The following is a 20906-nucleotide window of genomic DNA, read 5'->3' as shown; positions in this document are numbered from 1 at the left end:
ATATATATATATATATATATATATATATATATATATCAGTAGAAGGCTTAGGTGCCGAAACGTGTTACCACGTCTTACTAAATGCAATAAAAAATTCTTGCTGTGGAAACGCTGTCACAACAGTCCCGGTTGTGCTGCCGTTTCTCTCCTGCAGCCCATTTGGAAGCACAGGGCTATGGCGTATTTCTGAGAGGAGGTTATTGAAAATGAGGCGAAGGAGTTAAGCTAATTGTGTATATATATATATATACATATATATATATATATATATGCATAGATAGAAAGATAGATAGATAGATAGATAGATAGATAGATAGATAGATAGATAGATAGATATGTATATACGCGTGTTTGTGTGTAGTGTGTATACATATCTGTACATATGTATGTGTGTGTATATATATATATATGTATATATATATATATATATATATATATATATATATATATATATATATATATATATATATATATGTATATAATTACTCTTCTCATGTAACTCTGTGTAATCTCTGGTAATTGTGAGCAAATAAGTCACATGTATGCAATAGTCAGGCATAAATAAACAGCTACTGGCACAGCAAAACAGAAGATGTTTATAGATTGGCATCCAACAGGAATAATGTGTTGCATTGACAGGTCAAATTAAATTGTGCATTGTTAGACCTGGCCTTTTTTGCAGGGTCGTCCCCATACATTTTGCCCCCTTCCTCCTAACTTTTCTGAGCAGTTATTGCTGGCTTTAGGACTCTGGGCACTTTACCATTGCTAACTAGTGCTAAAGTGCATATGCTCTCTCTGTAAATTGTGTTGGTGATTGGCTTTTCCATGATTGGCATATCTGAATTACTAGTAAATCCCTAGTAAAGTGCACTAGCGGTGCCCAGGACCTGTAAATGTAATGCTACTAGTGGGCCTGCAGCATTGATTGTGCCACCCACATGAGTAGCCCTGTAAATATGGCTTGGACCTGCCAATGCAGTGTCTATGTGTGTAGTTTGTAAACTGTCAATTCGACCTGGCAAGTGTACCCACTTACCAGTCCCAAACCTTCCCTTTTGCTACATGTAAGGCACCCCTAAGGTAGGCTCTAGGTATCCCCATGGGCAGGGTGCCGTGAATTTAACAGGTAGGACATGTACTTATGTGCTTTACATGTCCAAACAGTGAAATACTGCCATATTACGTTTTCACTGTTGCAAGGCCTTTACCTCTCATAGGTTAACATGAGGGCTCCCTTTCAATAACTTTTAAGTGTAGTTCCACTTTGGGAGCAGATAGAGATTTGAAGTTTGGTGTCTCTGAACTCACAATTTAAATCATTTGTTTGTAAAGTTGTTTTTCAAATTGTCTGTTTGAAAATGCAACTTTTAGCAAGTTTGCATTTTCTTGCTTAAACCATTCTGTGCCTCTGCCTGCTTGTGTATTCCACGGCTAGGTCAGACTGACAGTTGGGCTGTTGTGAATTCCCTCTAGTCAGTGGCACAAAGGGAGCTGGGGTGTAGCTTGCATATCCTGATGGGCCATCTGGGCTACAGTGGGGGGAGGAGTGGTCACTTACAGCTGAAAGGGCAGTGCCTGCCCTCACACAATGTAGTCTCCGACCCCCTGGTGTGCATCTAGGTCCGGTCCTGGGTAAGGCCAGATCTTGTCAACAACAGAGACTTTCCTTTGAAGTTTGCCTACTTCAATGGCAGAACTGGGTATAAGTAGTGGATCTAAAATCTGAGATCTGGATCAAGGGAAACCTCTGTGAAGGAGAAGAGCTGGAGGATGAGTACTGCTTCTTTACTGTGTGTGCTTCGCTGTGTTGGCCTGCAGTTGCTGCTTCTGCCTTAAAGAGGGCTAAGACTAGACTTTGCTATGTATTCTGCTTGTGAAGTTTCTCCAAGGGTTTGGAGTAGAGCTTGCCTCCTGTTGGAAGTCTCAGGGATATCAAAGACTTCAACTTCATCTGTCTACAGCACTGGAAACGGTGTGTTTTGTGCTGCAACAGAAAAAAACCACCACAATGCTATCAACGACGCCGCTGCTTGCACCATGACCTGACGATGCCAAACGGAGCGGTGCCCTACATCTCACTGCAACCTTCGTCTCACCAATGATGTCACCTGATGCCATCACCGACTGGCTGCTTGCACTCTGACCTGTGGGCCCCGCACTCTGCATCGCCTTGCTCACCCCGCAGCCTTGGCATCCCTGATGATGCCACTCCATGCTGACACCGGCGCTGCTGCCTGCACCTTGGTCTGTGGACACCGCTTGTGAGGTACACGAAGCCCCGTCCCGCACCGCATCCCCGGTCCACTGACACCATCGACTCCAGTGTTGTCAACAGATGCCCCTGTCTGCACTGAGACCCGTATGCCACCCTCAGAGCCCGTCCCATGCTGCACCGCGGGCCTTGGGCCTACCGACGACAGAGCCTCTGCAACAACGATGACGCTGCCTGCACCATGACCTGGAGACACTGCACGGCCCCACTTCACACTGCAGCCCTGGACTCACCAACACCGCAGGATGCAGTCACAAAGCCACTGCCTGCACCGTGACCTGTGGGCACCGCACGTCACATTGTCCCGCTTCGCACTGCAGTCCCGACTCCATTCACACCAGCTCTCCTGTCTTCGTCATCAGCCCGGAGTTCGATCTGCAATGCGCGTGACCTCAAGGGCCGAACAACCACCGCACTGACCTCTGGAATTGATGCCTATGACGCCAGCGATGCCGCACTCCGGATCTCAATGTGAGGCTCACGATACACTGCATTTCCAAGGTACTGTTTGCGGGTCTTCCCAACACTGTAGCTGGCCCGCGATACCGCAGCCGGCCTGAACTCTTGGATTTGTTGTTCACGACATCGTGATAGCCCCAGACTAAGCTATCGACTTCAATGAACTGTTTTTTTAAGTAATTCTTGCTAAATTCATATCTTTATAACTGTATGTTGGAATTTTCTCATTTTGGTCTTGTTTTACATAGATAAATATTGCCTATTTTTATAAAACTGCTTTGGTATTCTTTTGTAGAGTTTTCACTGTATTACTGTGTGTTATGTGGAAATGCTTTACTCGTTGCTTCTGAGATAAGTCTGACTGCTCGTGGCAAGCTACCAAGGGGGTGAGCAGGGGTTATCTGAGCTGGATATCTCTCTTATTCTGACTAGAGTGAGGATTCCTACTTAGACAGGGTGCAAACCGGCTGCCAACCACAGACCCCATTTCTAACATCCATTTTCAACATTTTATATTTAAAAGACATTTTCTTTTCCCTGCTTTTAAGTTTTCCTTATATATTGACACATCCACTTATATGTATTTTTAGTAGTATACTGTATAAATTTGCTTATGGTCTTTTTTAAGTCTCATTGGCAAACAACTTTTAGAACAAGATGTGTGGCCTACCTTTTGTAGCCCATGCTGAACCATAGTGCCAGCTCATTACTCTCCATATGTTGACTTTCTTGCCACTTTCATTGGCGTGCTTTTTATTTGATTACTTTCCTTCCTCTTTTTATGTCTGGCCTTACCCTCAATCTATTATTCTTTAGTGTCCTCTTTGATTGGATGTCTTTTATCCTTCCACTGCTCACATTCAAGGAATTACTTTTTTCTTTTTCCTCCAGCATTCCATGAGAACGTATGTGCTGTCTTGCTCCATCACTCTATGCTGCTTCTGCCCTTAAGTACCTATACCTAAGCTCCCAATATATCTCCCCACTCCTCCGAGTTTCCTGTAAAAGCAGAAATTGTTGCAGGGATGTGCCTAAAGAGTAGACTCTAAGGGTGGTTGTTTTACCTTCTGTATTACATGTTTTGGATAAAAGCTCAGCCCTTGGCCTGCAGGGCAACTGCTCGGATGGAAGAGTGGGTCGTGTTCTGATCTGATCGGTAGGTGGTCATTCAGTGGACTGGATTAGAGTGCTGTGTTGCTGCGTAGTGGTTGAAGGTTCCCTCACATATGTCTTGGAATTGTAGTTCATTTGTCAAGTTCTTTAAATTAGGGAGGTGATCCCCATGGGACTGTTCCACCTGACCACTTCCTTGTATATTGTGTCATTATATAACCCTGCTGTGCCCGTTTTCGCGTTTTTTTGTATGACCTCTATTGTGAACTGTCTTGATTCATGTTTTATGTTTGATACAAATTCCAATGAAAAAATGTTTTATTTTTTAAGACAAGCATAGGCCTCGGCACAGAAAGGCTTTTATGGTGCTGGAAGAGATGCTGGCTGCTGCACTCACTCTGCTGCTCTTTGGGCAGATGGTGTACTTAGTATGACTTAAAACGAAAATGTCTCTTCCCCTAGAGGCCCGTATATCCAATCCAGTGCTTAATTTGTGCTTGTTGTTTCCGGTGCTGAGCACCGGCATTTATTTGTGAGGGCCGGGGCTTATTCTCATGACTCAAGCATTTGCTGCGAGCAAGACGGAAGAAGGAAAAACTAAAAAGCGTCATAAAGGGAGAAAATAGAAAGTTGCAGGATGAGCTGAAGGGGCAGGGATGGTCGTAAATGGATTGAAGAGGCCCGAGACGGCTTCAGGATTACGCTACCTCAGTATTCAGTGCTGGCAGATTTGATTACATCAGCCTTAAGAGAAGGGCTTTGAGCACCGGTAAAATTAATGCACTGATCCAATCCCTCAGCACACAGAGGACCATCTATCTGGAGCATTTATTTGTGTTCCATGTACTGAGGAAGTTAAATTTGGCTTTGGCAAGTTTTCCGTTTATATTCTGGCACTTCTGTATTCTTTTTAAATGTTGTTTTATAGTTTCCTGAGTGAAAAGTATTTTAAAAATAAACCATACCATTTATAAAGGTTGTAAATATTGAATTCAATATACATTTTTGAAATGCTTCAAGGTGTGCATTTGTTTTTGCTGTAGTATTTAGAATTTTTAAAACAAACAAACATTGGCAAAGCCAATATATTGGAACTCAGATTATAAAGAAGTGGCCTACCTATCAGCTTTGCCAACGTCTGTTTAGTTTTCAGCTTACACCTACACAGCAACATTTTGCATTTTTGATTTAGAGCACGCGCCACGCAATGTATCAGATGTGTTAATGCCATTCTCCTCCACCCTGTTTTCCTGCAGAGAGAACCAACTTTCACATACGGGTTTGTAGGGTGTACTCAACACAAAACAGTAGGGACAGCAGCCTCTTTCATAATATATACTAAATTGTTAAGGCATAACATCAAGTTGAGTGTTCAAATAAAGATCATGTGTTACTGTTCCACGAAATGTAATTGTATATTTATTTTATGTTGTTCTCCTTAGAGCACTCTGGATTCTCTATTTCTAGCACTTTCTCAGCTTCTCCCACTCCCTTACATGAGTTTTGTATTGACTCAGTCTTTACTTTGATGTACTCTCCTTTTGTTTTCATTCCTCCTGTTCAAGGGTTATTTTGACTACTGTTCTTTCTGAGTCTCTCATTTCCTCCTTCCCACTTTATTTCTCTTAGACGACTTAATTTATCACCACCTCCACACCTAGTTTACCCTTAGCCCCCTTTTTATCCTCCCACTGGTAGATGCTTTAATGAATGACTGTATGCAATATTTTTTTTTTAAGGAGTGATCCGCACAGCAGTTGGCAATCTTGATCGAGAGTCCCAGGATCGGTATGAAGTGGTCATCCGGGCGACAGACATGGCTGGACAAATGGGAGGATTGTCCGGTTCCACCACTGTTACTATTGTCATCACTGACGTGAACGACGGCCCACCTCGGTTTCCCCAGAGTAAGTCACCTCACTTTTTCACTCTAATTAAACAGAACGAGGTACCCTAATTAAAAATGGAACAATAGGAAGTGTCTGGTAATGTATCTCTGCTAGGACAACCCATTAGGTTATAAGGGGACCCTCACCCATGATGTCTCCTGGCATGCTTTATCGTAGGGTTCCTCACCCAGAATGATGGTACATCTGTGTAGCCTCAACTTTGTTCACAGTGTTCTTGATATTGTAGGGATACAGTATATGTTCATATTATCTAGGGTGTAAATCTAAGTTACCATTGAATAAGAGTCAACCTGATGAGGTTAACCACATTAGAGTGACTACTTAGTACTGCACCTTACTACTGTGTCTGGATGCTGGAGGCTGTCCATGGCCCTTCCATCACCAATCGGGTCTACATGTTATGGCCATCAATAATTTGCCATTGTAGGTCAAGTGATCGTTGCCAGATCAAAATATCCCTAAACAGCGTTCATGGAATCCTGTCATGATTTACAATTTGTAGCCTTTTTCAACACACCCTGCGCTCACTCATTCATGCTTATATGCGATTTGCGAGAGACTGACTGGTCACTAATGGTAACAGTATATCAAACCCTATAGGTTGAATGGTGGAACAGGCTGTATTGTCACACTTGGTTGTAGAGTACCAGTCTCCAGCTCTATCTAGTTATGTCTCATCCACTGCCCCTGCATCTTGATGGACTAGAACAGCCCATGTGTAGGCTCAAAAAATTGTACAGATAGAATCAAATACTGCTTACTGGATGTTAGAAATGGGGTCTCTGGTTGCAGCCAGTTTGCACTCTGTCCAATAAGGGACCCTCACTCTAGTCAGGGTAAGCGAGATACACACCTAGGATAACCCCTGCTCACCCCTTTGGTAGCTTGGTACAAGCAGTCAGACGTATCTCAGAGGCAGTGTGTGAAGATTTTATACAATCACACACAGTAACACAGTGAAAACACCTCAAAGGACTCAACACCAGGTTAGAAAAATAGCTAATGTTTATCTGAGTAAAACAAGATCAAAATGAAAAAAATCCAAACTACGCAAGCAAAGTTATGATTTTCTAAAGATTAACTCTCAATATAGTGCTTTGAAACACAAGAGCTTCGAATTGGGGATATCATGGTGTCGTGACGGAGTCATTCCCAACAATTCGAAGTTAATGGCATAGATCACAGACTCATACGAACCTCAAGATACAGTACCTTGTGAAATATAGGAAGCAAGCCGGGGCAGGGAGTCGGGGATCGAGGTGTCGCTGGATCTGATGTGGCTTTGATACTGGTGCTGCGGAGCAGAGGCGTTGGTGCGAGGCATCGGCTCCTTGTTGCAGAGATGTAAAGGTGAGGAGGCATCGGTGCGAAGAGTTGGATCTGCGCACTTCCGGCTGGGTTGATATCCGGTGGTCACGGCATGGTGTGGTGCAGTTGTGTGTCACGAATGTCAGTGACATGGCGCCTTGGAACTCAGGGAGTCCTGGACTTGGGGTCGTTGCACTCCTGCAAGGACCACAGCTTCAGTTACAGGTGGCATTATGGGATCCAGCAGCAGTGTCAGTCCGGAGTCGTCCGAAGTCGGTGCACTTGGTTCATCTTGGCTTTTCACCAGCTTCTCCTTTGAAGGGCCCAGGGACTGGATTAGTCACCACTGGCAGGCAGGGTAGGAGTCTCAGCAGAGAGTCCCCTTGCTGGTACAGGAAGGCTTTGATGGCCATGAGACATCAGAACAGGGGCCTAGCTCAGTCCAAGCCCTTGGAGATACATCTCAAGCAGCAATGCACAACAGAGTCCAGTCTTTGTCCCCTTTTACAGGCAGAAGCAGCAACTGAAGGATGGCCCAACAAAGCACAGTCACAGGCAGGGGCAGAACTTTTCCTTAAGCTTTTCAGCTCTTCTCCTGGCAGAGGCTCATCTTGAATCCTTGAAGTAATCTTAAGTCTGGGGTTTTGGGTTTAATACTTATACCCCTTTCTGCCTTTGAAGTTGCCCAACTTAAAAAAAAAGTCTCTGTTGTTTACAGGATCCGGCCTGGCCCAGGCCTGACTCCCGCTGCACAACAGGGTGTTGGAGATTGCTTTGTGTAATGGCAGACACAGTCCTTTCAGGTGTGCGTTACCACTCCTCCCTCAAGTCTAGCCCAGATTGCCTATCAGGATATGCAGGTTACATCCCAGCACCCCTTGTGTCACTGTCTAGTGGAGATGCACAACCAGCCCAACTGTCAGTCTGACCCAGACAAGGAATCCACAAACAGGCAGAGTCAAAGAATGGTATAAGCATGAAAATGCCCACTTTCTAAAAGTGGCATTTTCAAACTAACAATCAAAAAACCGCCTTCACTAAAAGTTGTATTTTTAAGTTGTGAGTTCAGAGACCCCAAACTCCACATGTTCATTTGCTCTCAAAGGGAAACTGCACTTTAAGGATTTTTAAAGGCAACCCCCATGTTAACCTATGAGAGGGATAGGCCTTGCAACAGTGAAAAACAAATTTGGTAGTATTTCACTATCAGGACATGTAAAACACGCCAATACATGTCCTACCTTTAACATACACTGCACCCTGCCCGTGGGGCTACCTAGGGCCTACCTTAGGGGTGCCTTACATGTATAAAAAGGGAAGGTTTAGGTTTGGCAAGTGAGTGCACTTGCCAAGTTGCATTGGCACTTTGAAAATGGCACACACAGACACATCAGTGACAGGTCTGAGCCACGTTTTACAGGGTTACTCATGTGCGTGGCACAATCAGTGCTGCAGGCTCACTAGTAGCATTTGATTTACAGGCCTTAGGCACCTCTAGTGCCCTTAGTTAGGGACTTACTAATAAATTGGATATGCCAATTATGGAAAAGCCAATTACACATACAATATCACATAGGGAGCGCTTGCACTTTAACACTGGTCAGCAGTGGTAAAGTGCCCTGAGTAACAAAAACAGCAAAAAAGGGGCAAGCACACAGCAACAAACTGGGAAGTTGAGGCAAAACGTTAGGGGATACCCCGCCAAGGATGCCAGGTCTATCACTAGAAAAGTCTCAGTGACTCATATAAATATTTGTAAGCATGAGTCTGCCTACAAAACAGTAAAGTCACTGTGTGCTTCCTCCAGCAATATCTCTTTCAAGCAGCCATCTGCTCCACTCAAAGAGAAGATGTCCATCAACTGCTATTTTTCATCCACAGGATGAATGGCTAAACTGCAAACTTTCCCACCACTGATGTGTTACAAAAGGGATGGACTGGGGAACCAACAGCTGCACAGGCAAAATATCTACCCCCCCCACCTTTCATCTCCTTTCGCACTCTCTCTTAACATTCAGCCATCAATTCTGTCTGTCTCTCTATCTCTCTCCTTCTCCCCTCTCTTCTCCCTTTTTGATTGCTTTCTTTCTACCTTCTCCACCTTCCTCAGCATAATTTTCTTTTCTCTCAGTTGAAGACTCCCTGTGTCTCCCTGTACCTCGGAAACCTGGGGTCCTAAATAACTGAGGTGCCAGAGTTGGCCCTGGTCTTTTAAAACCAGTCTCCAAGGACTCCAAGACACTGGGGAAATGCCTGGTGAAATAAAAAGCCTGTCTAGCCCTGTTTCCCAGCAAATAGAAGTGAGGTCCAAAATTAGGATTTTCAGTCACCGACAGGTGTGTCCAACATGTAACAGTTCTACCACAGACATGAGTGCCCCAGCAGCTAGTTGTTCTACTTCGATAGGTGTGCCTCAATAGCCAGTTGTGCTTCAACAGCAAGGTATTTTACACATACAGGTGTGTCTCAGCAAGCACTTGAGTTGACACCACAGAGAGGTGTGCCTCCAAACCTAGGTGTTCCACCACAGGCAAGGGTTTTACAGCAGCCAGGTAAAGCACCACATAGTTTTGCACTTCGACAGCTAAATGGTCCACAATATACATTTGTTTCAAAATGCCTCTGTTCCACCACAGACAGGAGTTTCTCAACTGCCAGTTATTCCACTACAGACAAGTGAACCTCAAAAGCCTAATGCTCCATCACAAGCGGGGGTTAATGGCAGCTAGGTGTTTCACCACATACAGAAATGCCCTAGCAGCTAGATATTCTGTAACTGATAGGTGAGACTCTATGGCCAGATGTTTCAGCCTCAATAGCCAGATGTTCCACGACAGCCTGGGCTACTACAGCTACCAGACGTTTCATTACATACAGATGTGTCTAAACAGTCAGATATTTCAGAACGTATATGCAAGGCTCCACAGATAGATGTTCCACCTTAGAAAGGTGTGCTGATAGAGGCAGTTGTGCTTCAATATCCAGATGTTGCACCACATGTAGTTGTACCTCAGCCGCCAGATGTGCACCTTAGACAAATCTGTCTCAACATGCAGCTGTTTTACACCAGACAGGTTTTCATAAGTTGCCTTAATGTTTCAAGACATACATATTTGCCTAAACACCTATTACTTCACCACAGGCAGGTGTCAAAAGCTAGATGTTTCACCGCAAGATGTGGGGTTTCACAGCTTGTGGTGGAAGCCAGGTGTTTCACCACATACAGCTGTGCCTCAGCAGCCATGTGTTCACCATGCACAAGTCTGTCTGTACAGGCAGCAGTTCCACTGCAGATGAGTTAGCCAACTACCAAGATGTTGCATTACATACAGATATGACTCACCACCTAGCATTTCATCATAGATAGATCAGACTCAATTTCCAAATGCTCCACCACAGAAAGGTGTTCTGATAGAGGTAAGAGAGCCTCAAAAGGTAGGCGATCCACCACAGAGACAGACAAGTGAACATGATCAACCAGGTGCATATGTGCAGCAACAGTGATTTGTTCCGCCAAAGGCAGGTGTCTACAACAGATAGGATGCTTCAGCAAACTGGCGTGCCTTAGCAGCCACCACTAGCACCAGTGTCTCTACAGAACTGGCTGTTATGTGACCCCTCACTGTAGCCCTCATCCATGGCGGAGCACATCAATGTCTTTCCTGCATCTAAAACCCTGGTCATAATCCAGAAAAAGACATCTCTGATGACACAGATAAGTGCAGTAGGGCTAAAGTGTTACTTTAGTACAGACTCATCAGAAAAATGTGTTCATGCAGCCTTCTAAGAACCATGTGAGGTTGTCGATGGCTTAATGTTATTGTGGCTAGATAATGACAATACCCTTCTAGACTTGTGAATTAAGATAGTACAAACTTACAACTGATGCAAAGCACATATGTGTCCCAGTTCCTTGTACTCAGAACTATTATCAAGCATCATAAAGTTGTTGGAAGCAGTCCAAAGACAGTGGCAGGCTTTGCACCACAAGCATGTGCTTTAACATGCAGACATTCCTCACAGCCATGCACCATCAGATTCCAGTCATCCCTTAGACGCCTTAGCTAGAAGTTCTTCTGTAGATTAGCGTAGAAGAACATTTTGAGTCCTTATTCATTTAGGAGAGCAGTGTTCCATGTGCCTCCATCCTGCTCTAAGGGACTCAACCATATGTTATGTACAGTTAATTGGCCATTCACAGCTTGTCACAAACCTTGCTGTTTCCCAGAATTCCCTAGGAAACCAACCTTTTCCACAGTTATACTACCTTGGCGATAGAAAGTTAAACTGCCACATTAGAGCAAATGATTCACAATATATGAGATGTGGGATATTCAGTAGTTTGGTATCTGAAGATTGGTGGGAGAAGACCAGATACGAGAGGGAAGGGCCACTGAAAGAGAAGACAGAAGAGTTCAGTAACAGGGAAGGAAGAGATAAAGATTCAATGGCAGAATTCAAAGACCATGGAAGAAGGAATACAGTGAGGTGTTAGGGTTCTGGAATAGGAGGTTAGGGTGACAGGAAATAATGAAAATGGGTTAAGAAGATTTTATTGCACATGTGTTTGGTTAGTAACTTTTCCTCTTGTTTGGCTTCCAGAGATGTACCAGTTCAGTGTTGCAGAGTCCGCACCCATTGGCACACTCATCGGCAAGGTGAAAGCAGAGGACTCAGACCTTGGGGAGAACACGGACATGATGTACCAGATCCAGGAGGAGGAGGGAAGTGACATGTTCAAAGTAACCACAGATAGCAACAGCCAGGAGGCAGTCATCAGCATCCAGAAGGTATTCGGGGTGAAGGGATGCATACTGCCACACTTTTCAGTACGTTCATATGTACGTTCATATCCACATGCACTTAGATGCAACCTTTTTCGCAGAGAAGCAGTACTTAATTTAAGCCACTGGCTGCAGGTGGGGACCACCAGCACTCATTTCCAGGGACCAGCACTTAATATTTCTCAACAGACTTTGACCCAGAGCTAGCAAGAGAAAGACACAAAAGGAGGAAGTGAGAAGGAAAAGAAAGAGGGAAAGAACTGTGACCAAGGGCAAAGGTAGTGCTGCAAAAGAACCAGAAAGACTGAAATAAAGTCATAGGGAGACTATGGTGGTGGAAGAAAGAAGCATACTGTGGAATTAAGACTACACAACCTCAGTATTCAACAATTCTGAAAGTAGTCAGCGCTAACTGCAGTCTGTGGTGAAAGGCTATGACCCATGGCACTAATTATTGTACAAATTAAACACTGCAGAGAAGAGCTCCAACAATATAACACACGCAGTCTAACACAGGTGCATGCACACACAACTGCACGACCATACTCTATTAGATTATGCATCCATGAAAACACTTAAATAAAGCCACATGCCCAAACAAAAGCACACAAGATCCAGCATTTGTAGGAGCACACACACACACACTCACAGGCAAACACAAGCACACTCAAACACAACAATATGCTCACATAACTGCAAAAAACACACTTCACCATACGTCAGCCTATACACAAACTCAAAACAGTATGCTTACACAACTGCCCAAATAACTCAATAATCTGGACTCACGCAAATAAGAACCACACACATATACACACCCGGACACATTAACTCAAAACACAACCACATACATCCCAGCAGAAATATATTCCATCAAATGCTCACACCCACGCACATATATCAAACAGTTGCCCAAATAAGACCTTCATATATACTCACAGATACTCACAAAGCCACCCGCTGTCACACATAGGTGCACATTCACACTCTGTCATATGTACAAACACACAAACAACACAACTATGCTCACACAACTGCACAACTAAGAGCATTTTACACGGATACACATAGAACACAAATCCACACACAATCATCTGTTCACACAACTGCATAGGCAAGCTACACATGTGATCACAAACATGTTTCCACGACCTTGTACTTAGAACTGCGCAAATGCATATTAGTAAATCGATTGAATAGAAAAAGGCAACATATGACCTGCAACTGCAGGGACACATTCCTCCATAACTGCTCCCAGGCAAACAAAAACATGTGTTAACTCAGTTGCACAAACCCACTCCTCCACATGACTAAACACACTCTTAAACACATCATTTTACATAAAAAACTACAGTTATACTGACTCAAATACAATCACATAATCATACAAATGAATAAACAGACTCCATCTTACGTGGTTAAACAAAAATACACAAAAATAAACCCGTGGTATCATTAACTCCTTATGTACTCATGCACGTCCACAGAATGGGGTCATTTGCTCAATTTCAATGAAATGGTACTACTGGTTGAAGCACAGAACTTGGTAACTCAACAAGTTAGATCCCCATTTCAATGAATTCTGCCTATTACAAGTTTTTCCCAAAATGGGGACTAACAAGTGAGACGCCCTTTCTGCGTGTTTTTTTAGGGTCGAGCCTGCGTATCGCTTGCGAGACGTTGTAGTAGTTAGAAAACATCTCTGAGCCCCACCCATGTCACGTCAATGTCTTTCATTGGTTCGTGGGTTTGCCTTTTACAATCTGCTTGCTTTCATTAGTGTAAGGCATGCATACTTCATGCCTTTTCCGGTGGTTAGCCCTACTCGAACGCAGCTACCACGTACTGAAAACATATGAGGCTCACTGTTTTCCGTCTAGTTTGTGGACTACTTTTTCTCTTTTTTCGCAGCGCGATCTCGCTTCTTTAGCAGCATGATCGCGCTCAGTTTTTTTTCCATTTAATGAGGCAAGAAAAGTCTGGTTGGGAGTTACAACTGCTAATAGCTCTAACTCGGAGAAATGAGAGACCCGTTCCATTGCAAATGCTTGTTCTGATTTACCGGGCATTTTCAGCCAGACTTTTTTTTCCTGTTCGGAGCAGGTGAAATATCTGGGTGAAAAAAAATCCGCAACGCTTGCTCTTCCTCTTCAGGAGTTACGGGCCGCTTATATTGAGGGACTTACGGTATGAGCTGCAGTCAGCACGTCTTGATAAGGCAAAGATGCAACCACTTCTCCATCGTTCTGAGCCGTGCAATCTGCAGCTCATGTTCTCACTTGCAGAGTTACGGATTCGGTGAATGCAGTGTGGACAAAACAAATTTGTTGAAAACAAACAAATAGCCCCGTTTGCCTCTGTGTGCCGTTTTCGTGATAAGGTTCCCTATGCTTACACAACTTACTCAGTCACACCCGCGCACTTTATCTTATCTAATCACTGGCAGACCAGTAGACACATACCTAAATAATATGTACATACACTTGTGCAATCATATGCTTACAGAACTGCACGCGCTTCGTCATATGAATACAAACTCGCACACCTAGTCAAACACAACATGTATGCACAACTGCCAAAACAGACAGTACATGCATTGCATGCATGTACACACTCACTTACACAACTACAGGCCCGTGCAACAGCATATACATGGAAACACATTGAAGCACACCGACCTGCTCTTGCTCGTACGCAAGGTATCTCTCACTGCTATCCCAGAGTCAAAAGCTGTAAGATGGCACCAGACTGAGGCCTTCAGCAGGTCCAAAGATAGGTGTATATTTTAAAACAAGCTTTTCCAGGCTAGAAAGTGGAGGTCTTCTATATAGTGGAGTCTGTACTGTTTGATGATGTTGCTGTAGTGGATCTTTCTTTTGCAATAATCTAGTGGGCTGTTTATTAAACAAGCAAGTAAATTAGGAAACTGAAAAACAAACTTCGCTGTATCTCTGAAGCGATGAATAGACCCTTTAGCTCCCAGTCGCAGATAAAGAAATGTTAGGCACAGCATGCACATTATAATTAATCAATTAATCCCCAATTTGTGAAACATATACATATATATATATATATATATATATATATATATATATGTATATATGTGTGTGTGTGTTAGACATGGGATCTTTGGTTGACAGTCAGGTTACCCCGTGTTCAAGCAAGGACCCTCACTCTATTCAGGGTAAAAGAGAATCACCCTCAGCTAACCCCTTCTTACCCCCTTGGTAGCTTGGCAGAGCAGTAGGCTTAACGTCAGAGTGCTGGGTGTAAAGTATTTGTACCAACACACACAGTAACTCAATGAAAACACTACTAAATGACACAACACAGGTTTAGCAAAATAGGAAATAGTTATCTAAACAAAACAAGACCAAAACATACAAAAATCCACAGTACACAAGTCAAGTTATCAATTAAAAATCAAAAAGAGTCTTTATGTAGTTTAAAACACACACTAACACTTTTAGCGTAAAATGTACCTTGGGTGCGTCAAAAATAACCCCGCACGGGTGAGTGTGTATCAAAAGGGCTTGCGATGTGTCAGTCCCACACAGGAGCAGGGCCTTGCATTATTTCTCCTTTTATTGGGTCAGGGTGCGTCGTTCCTTCTCTCCGCAGGAGAGCCATACGTCGATCCGGTCAGTACTCTTGGGTCTGGGCAGGCCTTGCGTTGTTTTGACATACCCAGCGGTGCTTGCATCGGAAATCCAGCCGCACGATGATCTGAAAACCACTCAGCGTGGGTCGAAATCTCCCATCCTCCGTCAGCGATGCTGCACGTCGTTTCTCCAGCTCCGTGCATCGATTCTTCTGTCACATTACCGGCGAGCATCGATTTTCACCCACGGAGCCGGCGGTGCGTCGTTTCTTCAGCCACAGATCGGAGTTGCATCGATCTTTTCCGCGCATGGCGCTCTGTGTGTGGATTTCCTCCTCTTAGGCTGCCAGCTTCTCCTTTCAGGGTCCCAGGAACTGGAGGGGCACGACATGGCAGAGTAGGAATCTCTCCAGAGACTCCAGGTGCTGGCAGAGAGAAGTCTTTGCTGTCCCTGAGACTTCAAACAACAGGAGGCAAGCTCTAAATCAAGCCCTTGGAGGTCTTCACAAGATGGAAGGCACACAAAGTCCAGTCTTTGCCCTCTTACTCTAGCAGAAGAAGCAACTGCAGGATAGCCCACAAAGCACAGTCACAGGCAGGGCAGCCTTTCAGCTCTTCTCCAGGCAGAGGTTCCTCTTGGTTTTCAGAAGTGTTCTAAAGTCTGTAGTTTTGGGTGCCCTTCTTATACCCAATTTCTCCTTTGAACTAGACCTACTTCAAAGTAGTCTCTTTTGGATGTGAAATCCTGCCTTTCCCAGGCCAGGCCCCAGACACTCACCAGGGGATTGGAGACTGCATTGTGTGAGGGCAGACACAGCCCTTTCAGGTGTGACCACTCCTGCCCTCCCTCCTAACACAGATGGCTCATCAGGAAATGCAGACTACACCCCAGCTCCCTTTGTGTCACTGTCTAGTGTGAGGTGCAAACAGCCCAACTGTCAAACTGACCCAGACAGGGAATCCACAAACAGGCAGAGTCACAGAAATGGTATAAGCAAGAAAATGCTCACTTTCTTAAAGTGGCATTTTCAAACACACAATCTTAAAAACAACTTTACTAAAAAATGTATTTCTAAAATGTAAGCTCAGAGACCCCAAACTCCACATGTTCATCCGCTCCCAAAGGGAATCTACACTTTAGTCAGATTTAAAGGCAGTCCCCATGTTAACCTTTGAGAGGGACAGGCCTTGCAACAGTGAAAAACGAATTTAGCAATATTTCACTGTTAGGACATAGAAAACACATTACTATATGTCCTACCTTAACCATACACTGCACCCTGCCCTTGGGGCTACCTAGGGCCAACCTTAGGGGTGCCTGACATGTAAGAAAAAGGAAGATTTATGTCTGGCAAGTGGGTACACTTGCCAATTCGAATTTACAGTTAAAACTGCACTCACAGACCTGCAGTGGCAGGTCTGAGACATGATTACAGAGCTACTTATGTAGGTGGCACAACCAATGCTGCAGACCCACTAGTAGCATTTGATTTAAAGGCCCTGGACACCACTAATGTACTTTACTAGGGACTTACTAGTAAATCATATATGCCAATCATGGATAAACCAATTACATACGATTTACACAGAGAGCATATGCACTTTAGCACTGGTTAGCAGTGGTAAAGTGCTCAGAGTTCAAAAGCCAACAGCAACAGGTCAGAAAAAATAGGAGGCAGGAGACAAAAAGATTGGGGATGACCCTGCATAAGCAAAAAATTCAACTATATATATATATATATATATATATATATATATATATATATATATATATATATCCATCTTGCTGTTGATGTTAAAGGATGGAGCCTTAAAAAGGACAGTATCTTGTAGTCATTTAATTATGACACTGGCTAGTGTCATAGTATTTAATGTTGAAACAAAGATGCCTTCTGTATCATGAACAAGGTTACCAGGAGTGGCCGAAATACGTTGAACTTTCAGCCAAATAAATTCAAAGTTTGGATTTCAGTATCCGGAGTGCCGTGCTTGTTCTTTATGGTGAAACGTGGAATGCTCTGATGTTCGGCGTGCTAGCTGAAGCGCTGACTACACGAGCACCTCTGACGGGTGGGAAGCACGCCAAGACCCGCGACTGTTATTCTCAGAATGCATATATGTATATATATATATTATAATTATTATTATTATTATTTTTCTATTATGCAGTGGCGATCATCACTGGATAGTATAGTTACGTTACTGGAGTAAGATCAAGCCTTCCGTTGCCCTTGTCATCCCTAAAGTAACAACTTTGTTTTTTTACTGTGTGTTTTTTTGTTTTGTTTTTAAATAATACGGGTCTTGTGAGCTCATGATGTACTCATTATTGTAGGTTTCTGGGGAGCGGTCACTAATTGGTGCCACACTGCTCATTATGAGATGACACTGCAAAACAGGTCTTCTGAAGCTCTTATTCCAGTAATGGGCCAATTCAGAGCAGAGAAAAGAAGCTCATTTAATGATTTACTGAAAATCATAAAGCTCAGAGGTAAATGGGACAAGATTAGATGGTCATTTACAGCGTTTGGCTTAGGGCTGAGACTCTCGTATGTTTTTGAAAATACTAAAATGATTCCATGATGAAATTTCAAGAAAAAAGAGAAATATATGTACACACACACAAAAAAGGATTAAAGTACATTATAGTTAGGTGACAATTCCAGTGACAAAGCTCGCACACCCACCATACATACTTTTCTCATCAATAATTTAATTGCACATGATTCAGTGATATTATCAATGGTGTCATAGGCGATGCTAAGAGTGATGAAAGATGTAGAGTAATTAGCAGTGCATGGGGAGGGCGTGAGTAATAGTTACCTTAGCCATACACTAGTTAGGTCACGAGTTAAAGTTACCAGAGATAACTGGTGAATTTTAGTGGTTTTGCACACATAAAATATTACATTGTCATTGAAATTGTCACCTAAATATGTTACTTTAATGTGTTTTTTTCTGTGGATTTGTAGTTTAAAAAAAAAGTGAAGTAATATTTTTTACCAGACGTAAGGCAGGCTCCCACCGTACACAGGTGGGGGGTTGTCTGCAGGGCCTGGCTTGTGGCTACCCCCCAAACCCCACCCACACACACACAGGCAGCAAACCCCAACCTCCGCACAGCCTATGGCCGCATGTAGCTTTGGGTTGGCCGCAGGACCTGGCCTTTGGCCAGGACCTACAGCCATCCCCCAGCAGACAGCCAACCCATTGTTGCACATGATCTTCAGCCATGTACAGCAGGGGGTTGGCCACATCCAGACTCTGTTTCAGCCCCCAAAGCAGGCAGCTCAATGCTGTGAACAACAGGGGGGGGTAGGACTGAGGGTCTGGCTTGCAACAAGGGTCCTGCATTTAACCCCCCACAGGCAGTCAATACCAGACTGTGTACAGTAGCAGCATGTGGATGCCTGCATCCAACCCATTAGTGCAGCCCTCCTCCTGGGATGACATCCCTGATACCTTTTTTTTTACATGAAAAAGCAGCATGTCATCACCCATGAGCCACTTAGAACCCCGGGGTCTCCATCCTGTGGGACTAAATGATATTTGTAAAGGAGAAGGGTTGAGCAGCCCCCTCCCCAAGCCTTAATAAGCACTAGGGTCTAGACTCCATCCTTGGACCAAATTCTATTACTAAGGAAAAGGGGAATGCAAACCCCTCTACCCGAGCCTAGTTAGGCTCCGGGGAAGCCATCCCAGGGAGCAAATGTAACGAAAAAGTGGAGAGTGGCCACACAGCCCGCCTCCTCTAGCCTTATTAGGCCCAAAGGGAACCCATACCATGGGATTGAATTGCATCATTAAGGGTAGGGGGCATGCAGCCTCCCTCCCTGTGTATTCTTGGGTCAGGCGGACCTCATCCCCGGGGCTAGAGGTGGGTGCCTTGGTGCCCACAAGGGGCACCCATGAACCACTTGTTGGGGGCAGGAGTGGAGGCCCAGGGCCACCACAGGCCCAGTCATCTCCCTTTATGGTGCAGGGGATGGCATTGTTCCTGCCAGGCGGGAGCAGCTGTTTATGCTTGCTATAGCTGGGTGGGAGGAATACCGGTTTCCCTGCCCATAGGAATCTGCTCCCACCTGGTGGGAGCATTTTTTAAATCCCCCACCAGCTAGGAGCAGACATGCCTTCCCCACCTGTGGTGCTGCAAGCAGGGAAGGAATATTTGCTCCTACCCGTAGGGACTTTAAAAAATGCTCTCTCTGGGTGAGAGCAAACATATGTTCCCGTTGCCTGCACTGAAGAAAACAGGGAAACTACTCTGTCCCGAGGAGCTGGGCAGTCTCTCCCGGACAAAGTAGTTGAGCCTGCCCCAGGCTCAATTACGGCCTTTTAAGGCTTGGGGACAGGGCCCCTCAATCCAGCCCTGGGGGATTGGGTCCCCTAGAGTTTAATAAGGCTCAGAGAGGGGCCTCGTGCCACCTCCCTTCATTTTGTACCTCAGCCCAGGGAGTGGAGTCCCTTGGGGCATCACAGTGGCTCTGGGAGGAGGGGGCACATGCACCCCTCACAAAAATAAACATTTGCACAGACCCCCAGCCCGGAGCCCTGGTCCACCTGTTGAGGGGGTGGGACTTTTGGTCATGGTATCCCTACAGTGCCTCTCATATCTTTTTTATGTTTTTGTTTTTAGGACTCAAGACTGAGTCCCGAATCCCAAGATACTGCCACATTGCAGATAGAAAGATAGATAGATAGATAGACAGATAACCTCAAGGTACATAAAGGTGGAGTTAGGTACTATCAATATTTTTCCTTTAAAAGCAATATGAACACTGGTCATAAATCCAACAACCACACACCGTCTTGAATCGAGGTCATACCTTGAGAACATTAGCATTTTTTCTGAACTTGTTTAGTCAACTACTGTCTTTTCATATATTATCACTTGAATTAATAGCTTCTTAAATGGAAGCAGTCTGACACACAATTGGACTTGTGCAGTTAAAAGGATTAAGCTTTCTTTGATCTTTAAATCAATGGTTTGCAAAGAGCATCAAATGTTTAAACAAATTCTGAGACTAGCACTGGGTTTTGTCCAGGTAGGTCACCTTCATGGCTCTTCTGCAGACATGTCAGACTAACAAGAGATAATTTAAAGGTAAAAATGGACCCTGGGTGGACTGACTCTTGAGCGGATGTAAATCTAAATATTCACATACATTAAAGATCAACAAATGATTCATTTTTAAACCTGGGACTGGTATTGGACACAAATCCCAGGAAGGGAGCTGTGCTTCTGGTCCTGTGGGAAAAGTTCCTTTATTTACTCATCTCTTGTTCAAAATTCTATAAGGTTCTTTTTTTATACCAGAATGTGGCCTGTGCATTCAATAGTTTGGTGATTTACTTGAGAGTTCTCATTTGTTTGCCTTGAGAAGATATGGTTGGTTCACTCGTTTCAACTTGATTCCTTAGACCACATACACTTACCATCAGTGACATCGAATATT

At 44.1% G+C, this 20906-nt stretch overlaps 1 protein-coding gene across 2 annotated transcripts in view; it reads left to right on the top strand.

Annotated features, from left to right (window-relative positions):
• CDH22 (cadherin 22) overlaps window positions 1-20906 on the top strand; it is a 1297615-nt gene that overhangs the window by 988173 nt on the left and 288536 nt on the right. For both annotated transcript variants that reach the window (XM_069243533.1, XM_069243534.1), the window contains 2 exons: window positions 5587-5754; window positions 11668-11855. In XM_069243533.1, the coding sequence (XP_069099634.1) occupies window positions 5587-5754; window positions 11668-11855 (356 nt within the window). The remainder of the gene's footprint in view (window positions 1-5586; window positions 5755-11667; window positions 11856-20906) is intronic.

This window comes from Pleurodeles waltl, chromosome 7 (genome assembly GCF_031143425.1).
Source record: "Pleurodeles waltl isolate 20211129_DDA chromosome 7, aPleWal1.hap1.20221129, whole genome shotgun sequence".
Classification (NCBI taxonomy): Eukaryota; Metazoa; Chordata; class Amphibia; order Caudata; family Salamandridae; genus Pleurodeles; species Pleurodeles waltl.
The sequence above is the reverse complement of the archived record's forward strand: the minus strand, read 5'-3'. Positions and strand labels throughout refer to the sequence as shown.